Source organism: Esox lucius, chromosome 15, assembly GCF_011004845.1.
Source record: "Esox lucius isolate fEsoLuc1 chromosome 15, fEsoLuc1.pri, whole genome shotgun sequence".
In the NCBI taxonomy this organism is placed as follows: Eukaryota; Metazoa; Chordata; class Actinopteri; order Esociformes; family Esocidae; genus Esox; species Esox lucius.
This window is the reverse complement of record NC_047583.1, coordinates 34155354-34178474: the sequence shown is the minus strand read 5'-3', so window position 1 is coordinate 34178474 and position 23121 is coordinate 34155354. Positions and strand designations below refer to the sequence as shown.

Genomic DNA, 23121 nt, shown 5'->3' with positions numbered 1-23121 from the left:
GACCCAACCAGCGTGGCTTGCTCCAGTGCTTTCTCTTGCAGTCCTTGATGACTACCCAATCCCCAGGCTCGATGTCGTGCAGCGGGCCGTCAATGGGAGTTGGTAGAGCAGCTTTTACACTCCTGTGGATGTTGTTCAGAACCTTTGACAGATTAGTGCAGTAAGTTAACATTGTATCATTCACATGTTCTGTGGTGAGGTCTGTATGAGTAGGGGCACCTAGGCCTGTGTTCATTGGCCTTCCAGTGATGACCTCATGAGGGGAGAGGCCTGTTTTCACCCTGGGCCTTCCTCTCATGTATGTAAGCACAAGGGGGAGTGCTTTAACCCAGGTCAACCCTGTCTCCTCACCCAACTTTGAGAGTTTCATTTTAATTGTTCCATTTTCTCTTTCCACTGCCCCTCCACTCTGCGGGTGGTGGGCACAGTGAGTCTTTAGATCAACTCCTAGGTACTCAGACATCTTCTGAATAGCTCCGTTCACAAAATGTGATCCATTGTCACTTGACAGTTTTTTAGGAATACCCCATCTGGGTATGATTTCAGTCAATAGTGCCTTAGCAACCGCCGTTGCATCAGCCTTCCCAGCCGGGAAAGCCTCAACCCATTTGGAAAACATATCAACAAACACAACACAGTATTTCTTTCCCTCGCAGGGGTTCAACTCTAAAATCCATCATTACATGGTCAAAAGGACCATCAGGAGTAGGATGGCTGGACTGGGGGACTGCTTGTCCCCGCCCTATATTAAACCTCAAACACACTAGGCATTTTGAACAAAAATGTTGAGCATAATTCGTAAAGCCCTGTGTGTACCAATACTTATTTACAATATTCACCATCCCCCCTTTTGAAGCGTGATCTTTACCATGAGAGAGCACCGCATAGAAATGAAACAGACATTTTGGTATGCAGGGATTACCATTAGGACCTATCCAAACAGTATTCACATAGGATGCCCCTGCATTCTTCCAAGCGGTTCTCTTTTTAGGCGAAGCCTGAGATTGCGCTTCAACAAGATCAGAGAGGGAAACTGTGGGGGTCAGATGGGTCATCTGCAAAGCAGAATGAGGGGGTCTGAGCAGCGGCTTTAGCAGCTGCATCTGCCCTGCGATTCCCAAGAGAAACAACATCTCTGCCTGTAGTATGGGCCTCACATTTACAAATGGCTACTTCCTTAGGTAACAAAACAGCTTCCAAAAGGTTACGAATAAGGTGGCCATGTTGAATCCGTGTACCAGAAGAAGTAATAAACCCCCTCACTTTCCACAATGTACCAAAGTCATGTACAACACCAAAAGCATATCTACTGTCAGTGTAAATGGTAACACTTTGACCCTCAGCAAGGATGCAAGCTCGAGTGAGAGCAAACAGCTCCGCAGCCTGAGCGGAAAGGTGGTGTGGCAGTCTGTGACCCTCAACCACATCATGATCAGTGACAATGGCATAACCCACTTTATTGACAGCAGAAATAGGAGATTTACCAGCCGAACCATCAACATAAAAAACAAGATCACAATTCGGTAGAGGTTCATCAGACAAATCATCACGAGGAGTACACTGTTGGTTAATAACAGAAAGGCAGTCATGCGGCTCACCATCCACCTCTGTGGGGAGGAAAGTGGCCGGGTTCAAAACAGGACTCCTTACAATAGTGACATGGGGTAAAGACAGTAGAACGTTATGATAATACAGAAACCTAGCACCTGACAAATGACTAGTCTTGTGTTCCAACAAAATAGAGGCAACAGAGTGAGGAACTTGTAGCTCAAGTGGGTGATAACACACCAGAGGCCGAGACCGCAAAACAGCATCTGCTGCCGCTGCCACAGCCTTCAGACAGTAGGGAAGGCCTTGTGCAACAGCATCCAGTCTAGAAGAAAAGTATGCAATTGGCCTCAACTTATCACCATGTTTCTGCATTAAGACTGAGGACATATAACCATTCTTTTCACAAACTGCTTGAACAAACTTCTTCTTAGGATCAGGGAGCCCTAAAGTAGGAGAGGTAGCCAAGGCCTGCTTTAAGGACCTAAAAGAAGCATCTCCCTCAGGGGTCCACACTACCCTATCATGAGACGCAAGCTTCTGGCCATGGGCCATGTCCTGTAAGGGCCGTACCAAACGGGCATATTCAGGAACCCATTGTCTACAGAAACCTGTCATGCCCAGAAAAGACAGAAGTTGAGTTTTAGTGAGAGGTTTTGGGATGCCAACAATGGCTTCTATTCTGTCTGCACTGAGACTTTTACCCTCTGGTGTTAGTTTATGGCCCAGAAAAATAACTTCCTGCTGGACTAGCTGCAGTTTATTCAAACTGGCTTTATGACCTTGGGAGGCCAAGTATTGTAACAACAGTCCTTTTCACATGCATCTTTATCTGGGGAACAGACAAGAAGATTATCAACATATTGAATAAGGGTGCTTCCATGTTTAAAGTGGAACCCTTCCAAGTTATCTTTTAGCGCGGATGCAAACACGGCAGGAGATTCACAATAACCTAGAGGCAATCTGGTCCATGTGTACAATTGGCCAGAGAATTCAAATGCAAACCAAAATTGCGAGTCCTTGTGCACCACTGAGAAAAATTGACTATTACTTGGAACTTGAGTCATGATTGTATATGGATCAGGTACAATCGGTGCGCGCGCATATACAGCCTCATTAACTTTTTTAAGATCTTGTACAAATCGCCAAGCCACAGGTTGTCCAATCACTTTGGCTTTCTTTACTGGGAAAATAGGAGTGCGACAGGGGCTGTTTGGACATGGGACAATTATACCTTTTTCTAACAATGCTTTAAACACGGGAGCTATCCCTTCAATAGCCTCCGCTTTCAGTGGGTATTGAGCCTGGCATGGTCTATGGGGTCCTCTAGGCGTAACTACAAGAGGCTGTGCATTGTTAATCAACCCAACATCATATTTATGCTGTGACCACAAGGAGGGTGGAACTTCCGCTAACCTAGGATCTGTAGCAGCCACCTGGACTGCACAGACCTGACGGACCCAGTCGTCATGCGGCACAAGATGTACTTCCCGTTTACCCAAAACGGTGCACCCAAACCTCTCTCTATAGGCCTGGGCTGCCACGGAAAATTCCACTCCCACCATGTGACAAGGGACCCAGTCCAACACTTCCTTGCACCCCTTCACCCAAGGACCCAAGCTTGCCCACGTGCCAAACACAGGTTTAGCAAGCGGGACATGGGGGTCTGAACCCTCCACATCAAAAAAGCGAGACACCTCTCTCACATTCCACACAGACCATGCACAAAACCCTTCCGAAGACCAGTATACATATTCACCCGTCAAAAAATCACTTTTACCATCACCAAACCACACATCCTCAAAACCAACATCCTGACTTTCTGAAACTTTCGCTGAGCAACGCAAGTCGCCCATTTCCATAAACTACCACTCAATTTCGGAAGCGGATCCCATTCCTGGGTTCTAAGGACAGAATATCCAGTTCCAGAATCAACCAAAAATTCTATCTGTTTACCATTAATTGTAAGAAACATTGTGGGTTTCACTTGGTACTCTACGTGTTCTCTAAATGCTTGTACATTAAGTGTCTGCATAACATCAATATATGCGGGGTCATGTAATGGATTGATCTCACCGGTAGATGGGTCCTGTCCTGCCCCCTCCGAGCGTCAAAACCCCTCCTCCTGGTAGCCTTCGTTTCTCCGAGTTCCCCTTGGATTGTTCACTGTAAATCCACTGGAATTAAAATTGTCTCTATTGTTTTGTCCATCTTCCCTTGTGTCTTTTTCAGGACAATCGCGTACCCAATGTTCAAACGAGCCACACCGATGGCAACCTTTGTCATAGTTGTTTCGGTTAGCAGACCCTCGTCCTCTGCCTCTAGTCTGTGTTCGTCCTCTCGCTCTGCCCCGTCCTCGGCCTCTTTGGTCGTAGCCGCTGTAAAAACCTAGTTGGGTCATCTGTAATTTTGTTTCACGTTTCCCTTTATCGGTTTGTCTCTTGGTCCTCGCAGACTTTTTCAGCGTGCTTGATATATGGCCAAACGATTTCCATGCGGCCCTCGTCCAAGGCCACACAGTGTTTCTTTACATGTTTCTGTAATGTTGGGAGCAGACCCGCAAACAGTCTCATCTTACACTGTTGTTCCCAGGGAGAATCATTACCTCCATCTGGCTTGCGGCCCATTCCACTGTAAATTTCGAATTCTTTCTCAAATCTATTACGATAGTCTGTAACTTTTTCTCCCTGTTTCTGTTTGCAGTCAGAAATTTTCTCCCAGTTCATCCGTCTCGGGAAAAAAACACCTATACGTCCACATAACGCCATGATTATCAGCCTGTATTGAGAACCAATGGCCCAATTATACGGCCCATTATGCACGGGCCAGTCTCCTTTCACCCTACCCCACCGTAACTGTAATGCTTTCATCATTACCATTTCTACTTCAACTATATTCGGTTTATATTGGTCAAGCATCTGAAGGAAAACACGATTGAATTCCTCTTCACCTTCTTTCTCCGGGTTGGGCAGCGAACCGGCTACGTCTCTCAGGTCGGCAGGAGACCATAGGCGGTAGACTAAAAGAGTTGGGGGCGTGTTGCCTTCACCTCCTGCAGCAGGATTCGCAACTTCTACCATCGGGAAATGACCTTCAGGCTTCCCAGACGACGTGACGCTCCTGGTCCTCCCAGCAATTGGGGATGTCGCACCAAGGTCGGCCACGAGCGAAGGATAAAATTTCCGGGCAGGAGGGGGACTATTTTGAGACAGCTTCGGTGGCTTTTCCGCCATTGATTCAGGTACAGCTGCAGACTTTTGCACAGTGTTATAAGGAGGAGGTCGTCGAGGAGAGCAGTCCAGGTCCACATCCACTCTAGTAGGAGAAGCCAGAACACATTGATCAGTAGTCCCTACACTACTCTGTCTAAATCTTTTATCAGTCTCTTCTTTCCACATACCATAAGCTTTCCAATCAACTTTTCGTTTCCCTTTCTGTATTTTTTTAATTTTCCCCTGCTCGTATTCCTCCAACTTCTCTTTCAATCCATGCAACTGTCTTTGGCTAAAGCTGCCATTTTTCGGAAAACCCAAAACTTCCCAGAGATTCAATTGTTCACAAGTCCAAACACCATACTTATCTTTCATTATCTCTGCTGGCCCAACGTAACTACGAGGGACATTTAATGGTTTACTGCCGGACTTACCCATGTTCAGAAAACCTGGCAAATTAACGTGGCGAAATGCAAGATCTATTTTAGTCTAAATAGTGTGCTCTAACACATATACTTGCGTCCTAACGCAAAAAGGGAGTCCTAACTCTTAGTATACTCGCGCCCTAACGCTGAAGTGCCCTAACACTCTTATCTCAATTAACGTGTTCCTAACACCTGTTAATAGACCCGTCAGCCCGTAAGTGAGATAATATAACTGCAGTTTTAAAATGTGCCCTAACACATATCCAATGGCCTTTTCCAGACTGTATTGTGTTCTTACCTCCAAATTCAATTTCCACGGGCAACCTGTACTGATCATGCACGAGTCTCAGCTCCAGCCAGGCACTCCTTCTCAACCCCACAAAGGATAGCCTTTTTACGGGGGATAATGGAATTTCCAGAAAATCTCTCTCTGGCCGTGCACGGTTAACCTGTTTGGAAAAAGGACTCAAGCCGAGCAGGATTAGGATCCCGGACGAGCACCCCAAATTGTGATGGCAATTTCTAAAGTCCAAACTATTTACGAAAATGGTAGGTAAGACAGAGGAAAACTCAATTTGCACAATAATCAGTTTATTCTTGCAAGGAGAGAATACACAGGTTACAAAGTAACAATGAATAATCTCTAAAGTAAAACAGGACAAGCATCATCATTTAAAGAAGAGTAAAAAGGGGTGTGGTAATATGTATGTCAATAAAACACATTCACATGGTAATCCTTTTCAACCTTTTAGGAGTCACAATGTCTGGACACCCAAGGATGGACCCTAAAAGTATTATACAGATTAACTAATTTACGAGTAACTAATCCACTAGTGCCAGTCAAGGATGATGTTCAAGGATGTCTCCCTGAGACAAACGCCAGACCCCACTCTACCTACATTCCTTTACTTATCTAAACATGGGGACTCAGTCCTTTAATCAGTAAGAACACATCAGTGTAAAAAATTTCCCTGACACTGCATAAGTGTGCACACCCTTAAACTAATACTCTATTGAAGCACCTTTTGATTTTATTACCGCACTCAGTCTTTTTGGATAGGAGTCTATTAACATGGCACAACCAATCTTCTTTGCAAAAGTGCTCCAAATCTGTCAGATTGCAAGGACATCTCCTGTGCACAGATGTTCAATTGGATTCAGATCTGGGCTCTGGCTGGGCCATTCCAAAATGTTAATCTTCTTCTGGTGAAGCCACGGTTTTGTGGATTTGGATGTGTGCTTTGGGTCATTGTCGTGCTGAAAGATGAACTTCCTCTTCATCTTCAACTTTCGAACGGACACCTGAAGGATGTGTGCCAAAATTGCCTGGTATTAGGAACTGTTCATAATTCCCTCCACCCTGTTATTTTAAGGGGACAGCAAATGTACACTGTTGTACAAGCTGTACACACACTACCTTACATTGTAGCAAAGTGTCATTTCTTCAGTGTTGTCACATGAACAGATATAATCAAATATTTACAAAAACATGAGGGGTGTACTCACTTTTGTGAGATACTGTACCATTATCCTTGTAGGAGATGTGCGCGTCAATGTGCAAAACCATGCCCCCACATATGTTCTGTTGTTATAGGAACTTGTTAAGTTATTTAGCTAGGTAAATTTAAAAGGTAGCTACTATTAATGTTAATGGTTTTAAATATGGACCAAGTACAATGTTGGTCTTAGGTGACGTTTCTTAGTGTCTGGTGGCCACCAGATTTAACCAAAACACAGTACTTAGTAGTAATAGTAATGGGACCTGTCTCAATAGTATTGTGTATTAATTGAGAATAAATCAGCTTTTCAGCGTTTGTGTATGGGATGACCGAAAGCATTACATTCAACAACTATGAGGCAGGTTATGTCCATGACCATGGCAGCAATAATGACACAACAGGTCTGGTTTCAGGTAAATAAAATGTAATGTCTTTAATAATATTGTCACAACAGGTGGTGTAGTGCAGTGTTGCAAGTGCAAGGAACCAGGTGCAGGCAGGTGTAGTCGGTGTTGAGTCTTTAATTTATAAGAAAATAAACAAACACCGAGCACAAAACACACAAAAGCAAAGGGCTGACTAAAGCAGCAAAAACGACTATAAGAAATGGTACAAGTACTTACAATAAACGGCAACACACACAACATCCAAACATGACAAGCACAATGAGCCACCATGTGGGGAGCAGAGGGGAAACATATATTCACATACAAACGATTCAAATTGGGACCTGGTGTGAAGGATTGAAAACATGTGACAGTCCGGGATGTGTTCGTGAGAATATGGGAACTTGTGAAAATATGGCACGGTGGCGCTGCTGCTCACCGCACCATGACAAATATATAACAATACAGACACAATTGCAGGGTACTTAATGCTCACTGTGCTGGGACATGTAAGTAACCTAATTGTTTTACTTGGTAAGAACTAATGAGGTCTTTGTAAATTAACAGGTTTTGAAATGAGAATATATGAGAATTGAAAAGGAAATTAAAATATGTATTGTAATACAAAGGCAGTTATTTAAGTTGTGTTAGTAACTGTCTTATAAAGTTTTATGATTTTGTATTGTCTTTAAAGGGTGTCTTGCTTGTCTTGTAGTAAGTAATCGTCAACAGCCAGCATTAGTTGTAGGGAGTCATCATCTGGCAGGTAGTCTTCACTCTCTGTGATTGTAGTGTTGGTGTTTGGGTTTAGTTGTTGTGATGGTACATTCAGTGTGGGACAAATGCTTACTGGTCATCTTTGGCGGATGTGGATAATCACCTTGTCCATCATCAGCAGGGTATCTGTCATGTGGTTGGGGTTAAGGTTGTCAAAACTTCCTGAGGAATAGTTTGTGTGATGATATGCAAGTCCAGTTTCAGGTCCATTGTGGTGCCGTCATCCTTCAGGACAGTTAATTGTCCGGTGTAACTAATGAGCATCTTGGTTTTATACTTCATTTTACAGTCTTTACAGAATATTAACTGTGTTTCAGGGTTGTTATCCAACTTGTGTTGCTTAATACAGGTGTTCTTTATTTCAATGTTTGCTGCCATGACTTCACAACTGATTTCAGTGGCAATGTATGGGAGAGGTATGGGAGGGTTTTGCCTTTGGATTGGGTTGGTGTAACTACTGTGTCGGTGGTTGTGTTGATTGAGCCATTAAACGATGTGAAGGAAACCATGATGATGTGACTCCACTTGCCTAAGTTCTGTGTTTGGTTTCCCCATAGCGTCAGATGCATGCTGGCAGTGTGATCTGCAATGGTGTACAGTGTGGTTTGAGTATCGTCTCCATTGTGGTTTTGTGTCTTCATCTGTTCTCGTAGCTCTTAAACAAGAACTGTTATGTTGTACTATAAGGAAATAGGAGAATGGAAAATTATAACAGGTTATATTAGTAATGTATTGATATTTGTAAAAGTTTAAGAAACACTGATATTGACATTTATATTTGTTGTACTTTTTAACTTTGTAATATAGAATGCTAAATATATGTTAATAATGTGTAACAGTTGTTGTTGGCAATGAGAGTTTTTACACATTCTATTAAAACAATTAGGTATGTAATATAGGTTTTATGAAGTATCAGTAAGCCTTGCTGGTAGAGTTAGTTTAAGAAATTATGAATAGTGTGTTTGTGAACCTTTAATGTTGTCAGTAGATTTTAGGTGGCTTCATTGTGTCATTTGTTGTTGAAATATATTCATAAGAAATAATGACAGAGTATAAGTGAATGCAAAGGAGGGAAAAATAGCTACTTATTTTACTGTGTTATTCTAATGAGGAAAATAAAACGTTATTATTACAGTGCAGCAGCGAAAGATATGTATGCCTTAGTAATGGTGTTACTAAGAATGATTGGTAGGACCACTCTTGATAGTGGGAAAAGTGTGTTTGCAACCCGTTGTAGTACACCTGTTTTCATTAACTTATAATAAGTTTAGTGTTACTTACTTTCTTTCCTTGCCGGTTTTCTTCTTGGATTTGTTTCAGGGTTACATTCTGTATGTGATCTGCATCATCAGGAAGGTGTTTATATTGAACGCTTGGGATGACCGTAAATGACGGCCCACTGTTTATCAGGACATCCCCATTGGCAGGATTTTGTGATGATGGCTGGAGCTTGGAATTGGTGATTTTCAGTAGGCTTCTGAAAGAGAGATGTGAAATGAGGATTAATGTGGTAGGCATGGTTAATTTAAAGTTGCATAGAAGAAACATATCACGGATAATAATGTAATTTAGTCTGTTAAAATATCAAGTGTATGGCCACATACACTTGAATTACCAATAAAGGATTGTTTCAGATGAAAAGCGTACATGTTTTGGTATAGGACATTATAGGTAGTACCTGCAGTTTAACATATAGGTTGAACACATGCAGGTGTCAGGAAATATTTATGTAAAGAAGTAATTTATGTGAGTCCTGTAGTTTGATGTATGTTTTGTGAAGTTTTAGCTTACTGGTCTTTCTCCACAGTGGTGAAATAAGGGTGATATTTTGGGTTGAAAACCAAAACCTTTCGATATTTTCTGTCTTCCTGCGAAGTAGCTGTAAAGTAAGGGACGTTCTTGAGGCTTAATTTCACTGGGGACACTTTGTGAATGTAGCCGATAAGTTGCACGTGGGATGTCTTGGTAGGAGATGCCATCTGTTGAGAGAGAAAATAAGATGTTGAGTTACATCCTATAACAGGGGCATAGAAGAATTAAGGGAAGGAGGTGGTCATGACCCCCAATATTACAGATGGGTCAATGTGATCCCCAGGATAAGAGTGAAAATGCAATACAAACCTACACAGGTGTCTTATACCAATGCAAGTATATGTCATATGGATGTTAGGCAGCATTTTCAGTTACTTTTGGTGTAAGCATGATTTAAAATGTTTAAATTGGTAAAGATTGTTCCTGAGTGACATTTTGGGCGGAATAGCAAATTGGTGAGCTACATTTAACATTACATTCAGAAGAACAGCATTATGTTTTCATTCAGGTGTGATGTAATTAGGCCAGTATTCCCTATGGCATATTTACTTCAAGGAAAAAGTGAATAGAAAATGAATGTAAGAGGAGGCTCTTCCCAGCAAGCAACTGTGGCGGGCGTTTTTATATAACGTGCGTCGCAGTCGGGCCGCCCGTGGGCCGCTTTTATGACAATGCCTTCTAATAGAGCTTTAGGCTCCAGAATGGAAACACTTTCTTAACTAATGCTTAACAGTTGTCAGATGTCACAGTCCACTGAATAACTGTAAGTTCAAAAATAAATGTAAAAGCCAATATGTTAGCCTCATCTTATAGGTCTTTATCAGATCTGTTAGATTCTGTCCATTTCTGATCCATGAACAAAATGAATGCAACCGGAAGTCAGGGGAGAGCCTTTATTCAGCATGAGGTTTACAATGATAACCTTCCATAGTTCTTTCATTTTTCTCTCCAAATGATTACAGCGTAAACACAGTCATATATACCAGGAAACACAGGAGGTGGTCAGTGTTCATAGCCAACCATTACACAGACTATTATAAGAAATAGTTTATCCTACAAAATACCCTTGTATGGCGTATTCCAACCTATGACCCAAGGGTCTATTCAGAGAGTCCAATGACAGTCACATACACAGTTCCTAGCAGTTGATATGGACAGGGTGTTTGGGACTCATCAGTAATGAGGCATCACATTTCCTACCTAGTGTCCTTGGTACAGAGATAGTTAGTACTCTCATACATTGTGTCTTAATTCAATTACTTTTCATGCTCAATATCTCTCAGATCTGAAATTATCCTATAGGATTATCTGAGCCGAATTGTATACCTGAACTTCCTAATCCGATATTTAAAGTTTACTTTTCACATGCTTTTGTTATAGTTCGTTCGTGTTTAATACATGGATTATGTAATGGTCCCTTCCTGAAGGGACCATTCCACTTCGTGTTTTCTGTGTGTCCTTGTCTTGTCCTTGTATGGTCTTTCCTGTTCTTGTTTCAGTTAATCGGTATATTCAGTTCACCTGTGTTTTAGCCCCCACCTGTTTCTGTTCTCCTTGTTTCTCAGTGTATTTAGTTCAGCCCTTTTCTCCTTGTCATTGTTGGTTATTGTGTGTATATGTATACCTGTCATGTTTGTGTGCGCCTGTGCTCTAGAACCACGGACCCATTAAACTTTGGGAATTGTTGTAGTACCCGGCACTCCGTTTAGTTTTCTTTATTTTTTGTTTAATAAAAGGGGGAAACCCACGAGCTTCTGCGCTTGCCTCCGTCTCCATATCTTCAAACGTGACAGTTTAGTCTATGTTGCATTTTTTAGGTTATCAATACGTCTAATTTAAAACGTAGACAATTGGTCTGTTGTGATGATACACTACATGTGTTTCTCCAAAATGCTTGTCTTCTGCTAAATTGTAGGCTTTAGGCTAATTTATTTGTTAAATATAATAAACTGATTAAGCACATCCGTTTTATGGCCATGTGCACACATGTAGGCCCATCACAGTGCATGTGGGATGTATTATAGTTTTTTTAGAACAATTGCATTAACTGCAGTCCAGAGCTGCTGAGCTTCTGAAATAAATTTGTCGTCACCTCTCACACAAAGTCAGCCGCGTTGCATATCATGCGATTGTGAATAACAGCCTATATTTGAAATGTATTTACAACAGTTCTACCCAACAAGAATCGTAAGTTAAAGGCATCTGATCGCATATCTCCATTTAAATATTTATAAAACAAGCTACCTGAACCGTGGACTACAGGCAAGTTTAGTAGAACCTCAAACCAAACATGCTGAAGAGTGATGAACGCTCAAATAACCTGTCCTTAACCAACTGCGAATCATAGCTGTTTTGAATGATATGATGTTGTAGAGAAAATTACATCAGAATCTCTGAAGAAGGAGAGGCTTTGGTCCATATGAATTTATTGATAAAAAAGTAAAAATACATGAATTACACTGCAGCGGGCCTGTAAATAGTTGTTTTAACCCTTAAGTCTCCACATCTATTCGCCCAGATCTATGTCCCTCTACCGGTTTTATTTCTCTAGTACCAGGGGCGGTTACTTTTCACTCTTGTGAGTAAAAAAACATCCTTATTGGCTCTTCGTTGGCGTGGTGACATGTTGGACGAATCTCATTGGTTTCTTCGCTGTCCAATGAGGGAAGGACATGCTCTAAACTCTGCCCCCTTGGGGGTCATTTTCGGTCACAGATCAACAGATTCTTGCATACAGATGTGAAATCTTTTACAACCTAGTCTAGGACATCAGAGGGTGGAAGACAGAAAGTTTCTTCCTGTTGTATAGGAGGCGGTTTAATTTGCATGTTAATTGTTGGGTTTTAATCCTCTCTCTCTCAATAAGACAGGTGAAAAGTCAGAGTGAGTGTGGGTGGGTGTGAGACAAAAGGCTGTCTTCACCTATTCTTCAGAGAGACAAGGTGTGAGAATTACAACAGCATGATGGAGTTTTAAACCTTGACAGTTATTGTATTCAATCATATTTTCCTAACCTGGCTGCAGCATACAATTTAATAAAACAGAAACATAGAAATACATGGTTATTGAACGTGACATCAGGCCAGCTTTCTTGAAACCTTCTTGAAAGATATCCCCTTCCCCATTACATAATTTATAACTGTGATGAACCTTATCATAAAACGTATTTAGCTCGACTGCTACGATTAACTATATTATAACATATACTTACAAAGCATGTAGAGGTCTGTAATGCAAATTAACATAAAAATCATTCAAGGTGATTTTCTGGATTTTTGTTTGAGATTCCGTCACTCACAGATGAAGAGTACCTATGATAAAAATGACAGACTTCTACATGCTTTGTAAGTGGGAAAACCTGCAAAATCGGCGGTGTATCAAATACTTGTTCTCCCCACTGTATGTGGCATCACATCTATGATAAATGTTTTCATAACATACACTCACCTAAAGGATTATTAGGAACACCATACTAATACTGTGTTTGACCCCCTTTCGCCTTCAGAACTGCCTTAATTCTAAGTGGCATTGATTCAACAAGGTGCTGAAAGCATTCCTTAGAAATGTTGGCCCATATTGATAGGATAGCATCTTGCAGTTGATGGAGATTTGTGGGATGCACATCCAGGGCACGACGCTCCCGTTCCCCCACGTCCCAAAGATGCTCTATTGGGTTGAGATCTGGTGACTGTGGGGGCCATTTCAGTACAGTGAACTCATTGTCATGTTCAAGAAACCAATTTGAAATGATTCGAGCTTTGTTACATGGTGCATTATCCTGCTGGAAGTAGCCATCAGAGGATGGGTACATGGTGGCCATAAAGGGATGGACATGGTCAGAAACAATGCTCAGGTAAGCCGTGGCATTTAAACGATGCCCAATTGGCACTAAGGGGCCTAAAGTGTGCCAAGAAAATATCCCCCACACCATTATACCAGCACCACCAGTCTGCACAGTGGTAACAAGGCATGATGGATCCATGTTCTCATTCTGTTTACGCCAAATTCTGACTCTACCATCTGAATGTCTCAACAGAAATCGAGGTGAGCTCGTGCAAATTGTAGGCTCTTTTTTTTCCTTTTTGTAGTGGAGATGAGTGGTACCCGGTGGGGTCTTCTGCTGTTGTAGCCCATCTGCCTCAAGGTTGTGCGTGTTGTGGCTTCACAAATGCTTTGCTGCATACCTCGGTTGTAACGAGTGGTTATTTCAGTCAAAGTTGCTCTTCTATCAGCTTGAATCAGTCGGCCCATTCTCCTCTGACCTCTAGCATCAACAAGGCATTTTGGCCCACAGGACTGCCGCATACTGGATGTTTTTCCCTTTTCACACCATTCTTTGTAAACCCTAGAAATGGTTGTGCATGAAAATCCCAGTAACTGAGCAGATTGTGAAATACTCAGACCGGCCCGTCTGGCACCAACAACCATGCCACGCTCAAAATTGCTTAAATCACCTTCCTTTCCCTTTCTGTAAGATTCAACATGATGCCAGAAATGTTAGATTACAGCATTCCTTTTACTAATAAGCATGCTTTAGCAGTCATTTCTATATTGACATTGCCAGGTTAGAGCTTTTATAGAATGTTCTGACCATTTTATAAGATCATCATTGTATAGTTAATCATGTGCACTGACATCTGTACCTATTCAACAAGGCTATTCAAGTCTATAATATAAATAAATGTTTGATTTCCAGGGAATGCCACAGAAATACATGTGGACGATTGAGAAGGAGTGTGAGGACTGGGTAAATTTTCTATCAGTCCCACTCCAGGCTTTTTACATGGATGAAATACCTTCTTAATATGTATTTGGTTATAAAACAGCAAATGAAGATATAAGGAAACTGCAGTAACTTGCATTGATTTCAGGGGGTTCAAATGACTCCCTCAGGTAGGTTGGAAGCCTGAAACTAAAGGTCGACAGGCAAGTGACATCTCACACGCTGACTTGTCTGACTTTCTGGTTGGACAAGCAATGTAGAAAGAAGTAAAATTGCATGGCACTAATGTCCAGAAGCAAGGCTTTCTTCAACTCTGTCTGCATTTGTTGAGTTTCAAAAATGAGACCAGCTGCAAGCTCAATAGCAGTAGAAGGCCAGAGAAAGCATTCCATCCGGCATAAGGAACTTCCTAGTTGAGTGAGCAGGTTTAAAAGATATGATGTGCTTCAGAAGACACAACTTTGACAATTGTTAAACAGCATTAATTACTTGCATTATATAATTAAAATCCAGTTAGGTTGGTTATGCCATTAAATTAAACACAATATTTATTTGAATTTAACATATTTCACATTTGTTTCATGATTTTTTATTGTGCTTTTAAATTGTTAAAATTGCATTGTTAACACAGATGACAATACAAAAATCTGACATAGTTTTTGCATTGGACACAGTTACCTGATTTGACTTGTATATGCACTTAATATCTTTCAGTTTGGCCTGGAATTTATATTTAATAACACCATTGCTCCTGAAAACATTTAGTGTTTTCTTTTTCATGGTGCAGCTATATTTCTTTAGAGCCATTTTAGGGTATAGACCTGCTGGAATTTGGTTGTGTTTTTAACTGATGGTTGAAAGCGTAGTCAGGACACTGGGAATTCAACAAATATACAGGCTTGTTTTAGTGGGTGAATGATGGTGTAAATTTCCTTTATCAATTTCTTAACTGAATACTACCCAAGACCTCTCACTTAAACTGTATAATGTCCAGTGGGAATTAGCCACATAATGCTAAATTATCTAAAAGTAAAAATTGCTATGAGTTACAATAATTTAGATTTTTATTTCACAATAATGAATTAAATGTTTTTTCTAGATTTTCGCAAGGTTTATGTTTGCGGCACGTGGACATGTTGCAAGATGGGATTTGTAAGAGCAGCACCACACTTTCAAGGATGGCAAAGAAACTTTGTCACATCTGTCTTAAAAGCATGAGAAAGCATTGGAAGCAAAAAGGGCAGAGAATAGGTGGAGTTGATGTCATCGTCTACATTGATGAAAGCAAGTTCTGTCATAAAAGAAAGAAAGCATGTATTCTATTGCTAACCTAGTAATTCTGTTGAAATCGATAATTGAAATGATTGCTTTAAAGTCTAAATCTGCAAAATCTGCGCACAGAAAAAAGAATATTGAGAATATTGAGAGGACCTGGCAGACCTACAAGAAGGAGGTATGGCGTTTGCGGTGCAACCGGACAGAAACGTCGCTGAAAAGGCAGCTCTGCTTTATAGAATGGACATACTGGTTTGGCAAGAGACACAAACTTGGAATCCTTGGTAGACTTTTCAAGGACATAAGGAACATTAAATAATATATTTTTTCAATTGTTCAACGTTTTTACATGCTTCCTCCAAGCAAATGTTGCAGAGCCAGTAAAATGTTGCAGAGCCAGACATACTAAATGATTCACTTGCATTTCACTTTATTTGGATAGTCGTAAGGTATATTTATAGATGATTACTAGAGTTTGTGAATGCACTGAAGATGTTGATTTGTGGATATTTCTTTTATGTGAAGTAGATATGCCATAAACAGTCAACTAATCTTCGCTTGTGTTTCACTTCATTTTGATGTCATAAGACATATCTATAGATGATTACTAAAGTTTGTGAATTCACTGAACATGTTGATTTGTAGATATTTATTTTATGTGAAGAAGATATGCCATAAACAGTCAACTAAGCTTCACTTCTGTGACGGTAATTTTATGGATCAGAACTCTTTTAGAAGGAAGTACAGAGACGAAATACTCTTGGCACAAAGTAACAGTTCATTTATTATTTGCAAATAAGAGAGAAGCGTCAAACGCTTACATACATAATCATCCGAGGAGTCTCTAACTCAATATAGCTCATTCAACTGTATATAAGGGAGGAAAAGGGGTGTGGTAAGATGCCCTGTCTCATGTCAATAAAACACATTCCCTTTGTTCTATCACACAAGTCAAATGCTATCCTCCCCCACCTTATCCTTCCTGCCATAATGTTTACTGTTGTGTTTACCTAAGCTTCACACAAAGGACAGCTCTCCTTCCTGCCATGAGTAACTTCTTCAATTCTAAGAGTTCTTATAGCATCTGGACAGACAACAGATGCCCCCTATGCAAATACCAGATCCCCCACATTCCTGAGGAACAAAAGACTGACACCCTTCTTCTAGGCAGGAGGATATGGCCCAAATACCTGTTAATCCTCTGATATTATACAGACATGTGTGTCACAATCAAAGTAAAGATTTACATATCAGCCAATGGAAAGACAGACATTTCTCAAATGCACCTTAGTCAAAAAGTTCGATAACACTTCTGTTTAACTTTATTTGGATAGTCACAAAGCATCCTGTATCTACAGAATGACATCACGTCTTGTGAAATTGTTACAGATACATTAGAGATGCTGCTAATATACTCCTACATCTTTTCTACAGATGTAATATAGATTACCCAAAATAAAAAATACTTTCTGAGATGGTACTGATAAGCTACAAATGTGCTGTAGTAATGCAGTTGAGTATCTATAGATACAATGAGGATTTCTCTAATGAAAATGAAAAGATACATTCAGGACATCCTACTGATATGTTACAAAGGTGGTTTAAATGCTGTTAATGTGTTATAGATGGTTTGTTGAATATCTACAGATGGACAACAGACACTTTCTTGCTGAATGTCTACAGACATTCACTAGTGAATTTACGATATTTTGTTGACAGTTTGTAGATCACCTACAGATTAACTGTCGAAAGTCTGCAGACATTCAGTTGAGAAATGATATTGATATTCTGTTGATAATTTGTAGAACACCTACAGATTGACTATCCAAATAAAGTGTTACCGAAATTTGTGCCCAAGCATATTCAAGGTCACCATGCTATAGATCTATTTGCATTGACAATCTCTTTCACCATCACCAAACTGTCATTTTTACTGGTGACTGCACCTTGTTGGTAGAAATCTTAAAATGTTTCAAACAATTGTGGTTTTAACTGATTATCTTGGTAATATGGAAGAAATAGCTGCAATAAACTATGGTAATACTTCTCAGAATCTTTGGTAGGTGAAATGCGTGCATATCTTATCACTGCTGATTCTGTTCGTGTTCTTTTGATTATGAAGCCCATATTATTTGTAAGTTTGACAATGTTAGGTTGATTAGCAACGTATGATTTTGATAAAACTCTGAAGTCAGAGCAGAACTGTCCAAGGCACATGTGTTGAAATTGTTCAGTTTGTGGTCTGTTTCTATATCGGTCTACCAGACTTGTCATCCAAATGTTTGCATCTTGTGTGCAATTGTCTGTTGGTATGTTTTTAAGGACATTTAAAGGCAATGACATCTTCACTGGGTGTTCTCCAGTGGGAATGAACTGGACTAAGCGAGAGCTTTCTTTTAAATGCATTCCTGTCAATTTATATGCAGCTTTTTGAGCACATACTTCACAATTATGCAAGTATATGCTACGAAGTCTCTTGAGTGATTGTTTTGCATCTAAGTTTCCATTGATTGCTTCTTTTTTTGCACTTTCCAGTGGTAAACCCATCTCTCGTTCTGCTTTGGAAATATATGAATGTCCATGTTAGCATTGCAACTATGCAATAAATGTGGATTATATTGGTTTATCCAAGCATGATTTGGTAGTCTTGGCAAAACCACACTTGTTTTATTTGTAAAATTGGCATTTGCTTTTTCAAAATCACTCTGAGTCATACCCAAGTCTTCAAACAGAAGGTCAGAAGTTGCAAAGTTGCTGTGCATTTTCTTGTTGAGATTTTATGTTGGCAGAGTTATGCATGTTTCTTGCAGTTGAGTCATTGTCAGCTCTTGGCCTGGTTATGAATGTTTGTTTACTGGCAGGTCTAGGATATCCAAATCTGCATTCCTTCTTGTTTTTTTTGCAAGCTTTTGAATGTCTTTTGCTATGCATTTGAACATCACTTACTGTTATATGTAGTTCTTCATCGTCTGCAGACGGCAGGTTGCATTTCACAAATTTGTCCACAAAGTCAACAACCTCAGTATCAGTATTTCTATCAATTTGTGGTGCATCTTTCACCCAAAAAAGACAATGAACATGATGTGAACCTCTCTTTTGGAATTCCACTCTGTACCAGTAGTCAGATATATTACCTATAGGTGCAGCTGGAGACATTATAACATATTTTAAAAAGCAATGCCACCTGTGGTCAAACATTCTTGCTGCTGTCACAGGGTTGCGTTGAAGTATTCCACACTTTTCTGACCAGGTGAAGTCATCTATATTCAAATCTTGACCTTGTAATCTGATAAATGTGTTAAGCATTTCTGGCCATCTCATATCAGCTGGGGAAAATAAGCAAAACCCGGTTGGAATACAAAGTTGTCTTATCATAGCAAAAACATTTTTTTGTGCTGCTTGCCAAAATGGAGGTGTACCATGAATAGGTCTCAAAATATTGTATCCTTCATCACGGTGTAACATAACAATGGAAAACATTGAGCTTTGTTTCTTTTATCTGTTAGTAATCAATTATTTGATTCTGCAGGTCCAGTTGATATGACACTGTTGAAATGCTGATCCAGCACTTCTTGACCCAAATCTACAGGTTGTAAACAGGTGTCCAAAAACATTCCATGCTTTGTTTCAGTAAATGTAAAATCCTCTTCCTCTGGTGTTTCATTGGTATTGTCACGTCCCGGCTGTGCCCCTAGCCATCTCTGCGCTGGGCTCGGGGCATAGCCGGGACAGGACAGGAGGTGGCCTTTAGCCACCTCTACTCCTTTTTTTTGGTTTCCCCAATTGGAGGCAGGTGTTAGTTATTGCCTCCAATTGGGGACCCTATTTAAGTTTAGTTTGTTAGGCCCCAAGGCGTGGTTCATTTTGGTTTTGTGTATCCTGTGTAAGGAAGACCCACGTCACTGGTTGCTGCCTTTTTGTTTGTTGGAGTCCTTCTTTCTTTTGTTTGATTAAAAATGGATTACCTTCCCTACCTCTACTCTGCGCCTGTGTCCTTTCCATCCCACGACCGTGACAGAATGAACCACCACCAAGAGACACAGCAGAAATGGACGGTAGGGGAACTCCTCGGTTGGCCGGACAGCGACACCGAGGAGGAGGAGAACCCCTACTGTCCTCTGCGGCACACCGGGCCTCCACAGCATCCACCCCGGAGGAGACGTCGACGGAGGAGACGTCGACGGAGGCGACGTAAGCAAACCTCCGTGTGTCCGCCCCAAGAATTTCTTGGCGGGGTGCAGTGGGGGCAGGCGGAATGGAAGGACGCGGCCGTGCCACCCGTGCTCACGTGTGGGGTAGTCCAGGTGCCCCAGCCCTGCCCGGTGCCAGCTCCTAGGCGTCGGGCAACAACGCCGGGGGGGCCTATGAGGGCTTTCCCTGATGTTGGGAGATGTGAGGACTGGTGGGGCTATCGGGACCCGCCGTACCGGTTCTCGCAGCCAGCGCCCCCCGCTGCCCAGGAGCCGCAGCCAGCGCCCCCCGCTGCCTGGGAGCCGCAGCCAGCGCCCCCCGCTGCCTGGGAGCCGCAGCCAGCGTCGCCAGCGCCCCCTGCTGCCTGGGAGCCGCAGCCAGCGCCCCCTGCTGCCTGGGAGCCGCAGCCAGCGCCCCCTGCTGCCTGGGAGCCGCAGACAGCGCCCCCTGCTGCCTGGGAGCCGCAGCCAGCACCCCCTGCTGCTTGGGAGCCGCAGCCAGCGCCCCCCGCTGCCTGGGAGCCGCAGCCAGCGCCGCCAGCGCCCCCTGCTGCCCAGTGGCCTCAGCCGCCAGCTCCTCCCGCTGCCCAGTGGCCTCAGCCGCCAGCGCCTCCCGCTGCCCAGTGGCCTCAGCCGCCAGCGCCCCCCGCTGCCCAGTGGCCGCAGCCGCCAGCGCCCCCCGCTGCCCAGTGGCCGCAGCCGCCAGCTCCTCCCGCTGCCCAGTGGCCGCAGCCGCCAGCTCCTCCCGCTGCCCAGTGGCCTCAGCCGCCAGCTCCTCCCGCTGCCCAGTGGCCTCAGCCGCCAGCTCCTCCCGCTGCCCAGTGGCCTCAGCCGCCAGCTCCTCCCGCTGCCCAGTGGCCTCAGCCGCCAGCTCCTCCCGCTGCCCAGTGGCCTCAGCCGCCAGCTCCTCCCGCTGCCCAGTGGCCTCAGCCGCCAGCTCCTCCCGCTGCCCAGTGGCCTCAGCCGCCAGCTCCACCCGCTGCCCAGTGGCCTCAGCCGCCAGCTCCTCCCGCTGCCCAGTGGCCTCAGCCGCCAGCTCCTCCCGCTGCCCAGTGGCCTCAGCCGCCAGCTCCCCCCGCTGCCCAGTGGCCTCAGCCGCCAGCTCCTCCCGCTGCCCTGTTTTCGCCGCCGCCAGGACCCGCCGTGGACTGGCCGCCGCCGCCCGGGCCCGCGGATGACTGGCCGCCGCCGCCCGGGACCGCGGATGACTGGCCGCCGCCGCCCGGGCCCGCGGATGACTGGCCGCCGCCGCCCGGGCCCGCGGATGACTGGCCGCCGCCGCCCGGGGCCGCGGATGACTGGCCGCCGCCGCCCGGGCCCGCGGATGACTGGCCGCCCGAGGCCGCGGATGACTGGCCGCCGCCGCCCGAGGCCACGGATGACTGGCCGCCGCCGCCCGAGCCCGCGGTTGACTGGCCGCCTTGTCCCGCAGTGCCTTCACCTGCCCAGGAGCCCCCGCATCGTCCCACGGCGCACTCTCCTGTCCCGGCCTCAGCGGCGCCCTCGCCTGTCCCGGCCTCAGCGCCGCCCTCGCCTGTCCCGGCCTCAGCGGCGCCCTCGCCTGTCCCGGCTCCCCCGTCTCCGGCTCCCCCGCCGGCCGTCAACCCTCCGCCGGCTCCCCCGGCTCCTGTTCCTCCGCCGGCTGCCGACCTGCCGCCGGCTCCTATTCCCCCGCCGGCTCCCCTGTCTCCTATTCCTCCGCCGGCTCCCCCGGCTCCTACTCCTCCGCCGGCTCTCCCGCCGGCTCCGGACCCTCCGCCGGCTCCCCCGGCTCCCCCGGCTCCTGCTCCTCCACCGGCTCCTATTCCCCCGCCGGCTCCCCCGTCTCCTATTCCTCTGCCGGCTCCTATTCCTCCGCCGGCTCCCCCGGCTCCTACTCCTCCGCCGGCTCTTCCGCCGGCTCCGGACCCTCCGCCGGCTCCCCCGGCTCCTGCTCCTCCACCGGCTCCTGCTCCTCCGCCGGCTCTCCCGCCGGCTCCGGACCCTCCGCCGGCTCCCCCGGCTCCTGCTCCTCCACCGGCTCCTATTCCCCCGCCGGCTCCCCCGTCTCCTATTCCTCTGCCGGCTCCTATTCCTCCGCCGGCTCCCCCGGCTCCTACTCCTCCGCCGGCTCTTCCGCCGGCTCCGGACCCTCCGCCGGCTCCCCCGGCTCCTGCTCCTCCACCGGCTCCTGCTCCTCCGCCGGCTCTCCCGCCGGCTCCGGACCCTCCGCCCGCTCCCCCGGCTCCTGCTCCTCCACCGGCTCCTATTCCCCCGCCGGCTCCCCCGTCTCCTATTCCTCTGCCGGCTCCTATTCCTCCGCCGGCTCCCCCGGCTCCTACTCCTCCGCCGGCTCTTCCGCCGGCTCCGGACCCTCCGCCAGCTCTTCCGCCGGCTCCGGACCCACCGCCGGCCCTTCCGCCGGCTCCGGACCCTCCGCCGGCTCCCCCGGCTCCTGCTCCTCCGCCGGCTCCTACTCCTCCGCCGGCTCTTCCGCCGGCTCCTGACCCTCCACCGGTTTCCCCGGCTCCTACTCCTCCGCCGGCTCTTCCGCAGGCTCCTGACCCTCCGCCGGCTCCCCCGTCTCCTATTCCTCCGCCGGCTCCCCCGGCTCCTACTCCTCCGCCGGCTCTTCCGCCGGCTCCGGACCCTCCGCCGGCTCCCCCGGCTCCTGCTCCTCCACCGGCTCCTGCTCCTCCGCCGGCTCTCCCGCCGGCTCCGGACCCTCCGCCGGCTCCCCCGGCTCCTGCTCCTCCACCGGCTCCTATTCCCCCGCCGGCTCCCCCGTCTCCTATTCCTCTGCCGGCTCCTATTCCTCCGCCGGCTCCCCCGGCTCCTACTCCTCCGCCGGCTCTTCCGCCGGCTCCGGACCCTCCGCCGGCTCCCCCGGCTCCTGCTCCTCCACCGGCTCCTGCTCCTCCGCCGGCTCTCCCGCCGGCTCCGGACCCTCCGCCCGCTCCCCCGGCTCCTGCTCCTCCACCGGCTCCTATTCCCCCGCCGGCTCCCCCGTCTCCTATTCCTCTGCCGGCTCCTATTCCTCCGCCGGCTCCCCCGGCTCCTACTCCTCCGCCGGCTCTTCCGCCGGCTCCGGACCCTCCGCCAGCTCTTCCGCCGGCTCCGGACCCACCGCCGGCCCTTCCGCCGGCTCCGGACCCTCCGCCGGCTCCCCCGGCTCCTGCTCCTCCGCCGGCTCCTACTCCTCCGCCGGCTCTTCCGCCGGCTCCTGACCCTCCACCGGTTTCCCCGGCTCCTACTCCTCCGCCGGCTCTTCCGCAGGCTCCTGACCCTCCGCCGG

The 23121-nt window shown here is 45.8% G+C and overlaps 1 protein-coding gene across 1 annotated transcript; it reads left to right on the top strand.

The window, feature by feature from the left end:
• Nucleotides 1-13765: 13765 nt before the first annotated feature.
• Nucleotides 13766-22892, top strand: LOC117595599 (vegetative cell wall protein gp1-like; the record flags this gene model as incomplete). Its single annotated transcript, XM_034297349.1, has 3 exons — nucleotides 13766-13782; nucleotides 21710-22094; nucleotides 22392-22892. Coding segments are annotated over 3 exons (903 nt in total), but the record flags the coding sequence as incomplete, so codon positions are not given.
• Nucleotides 22893-23121: the final 229 nt, after the last annotated feature.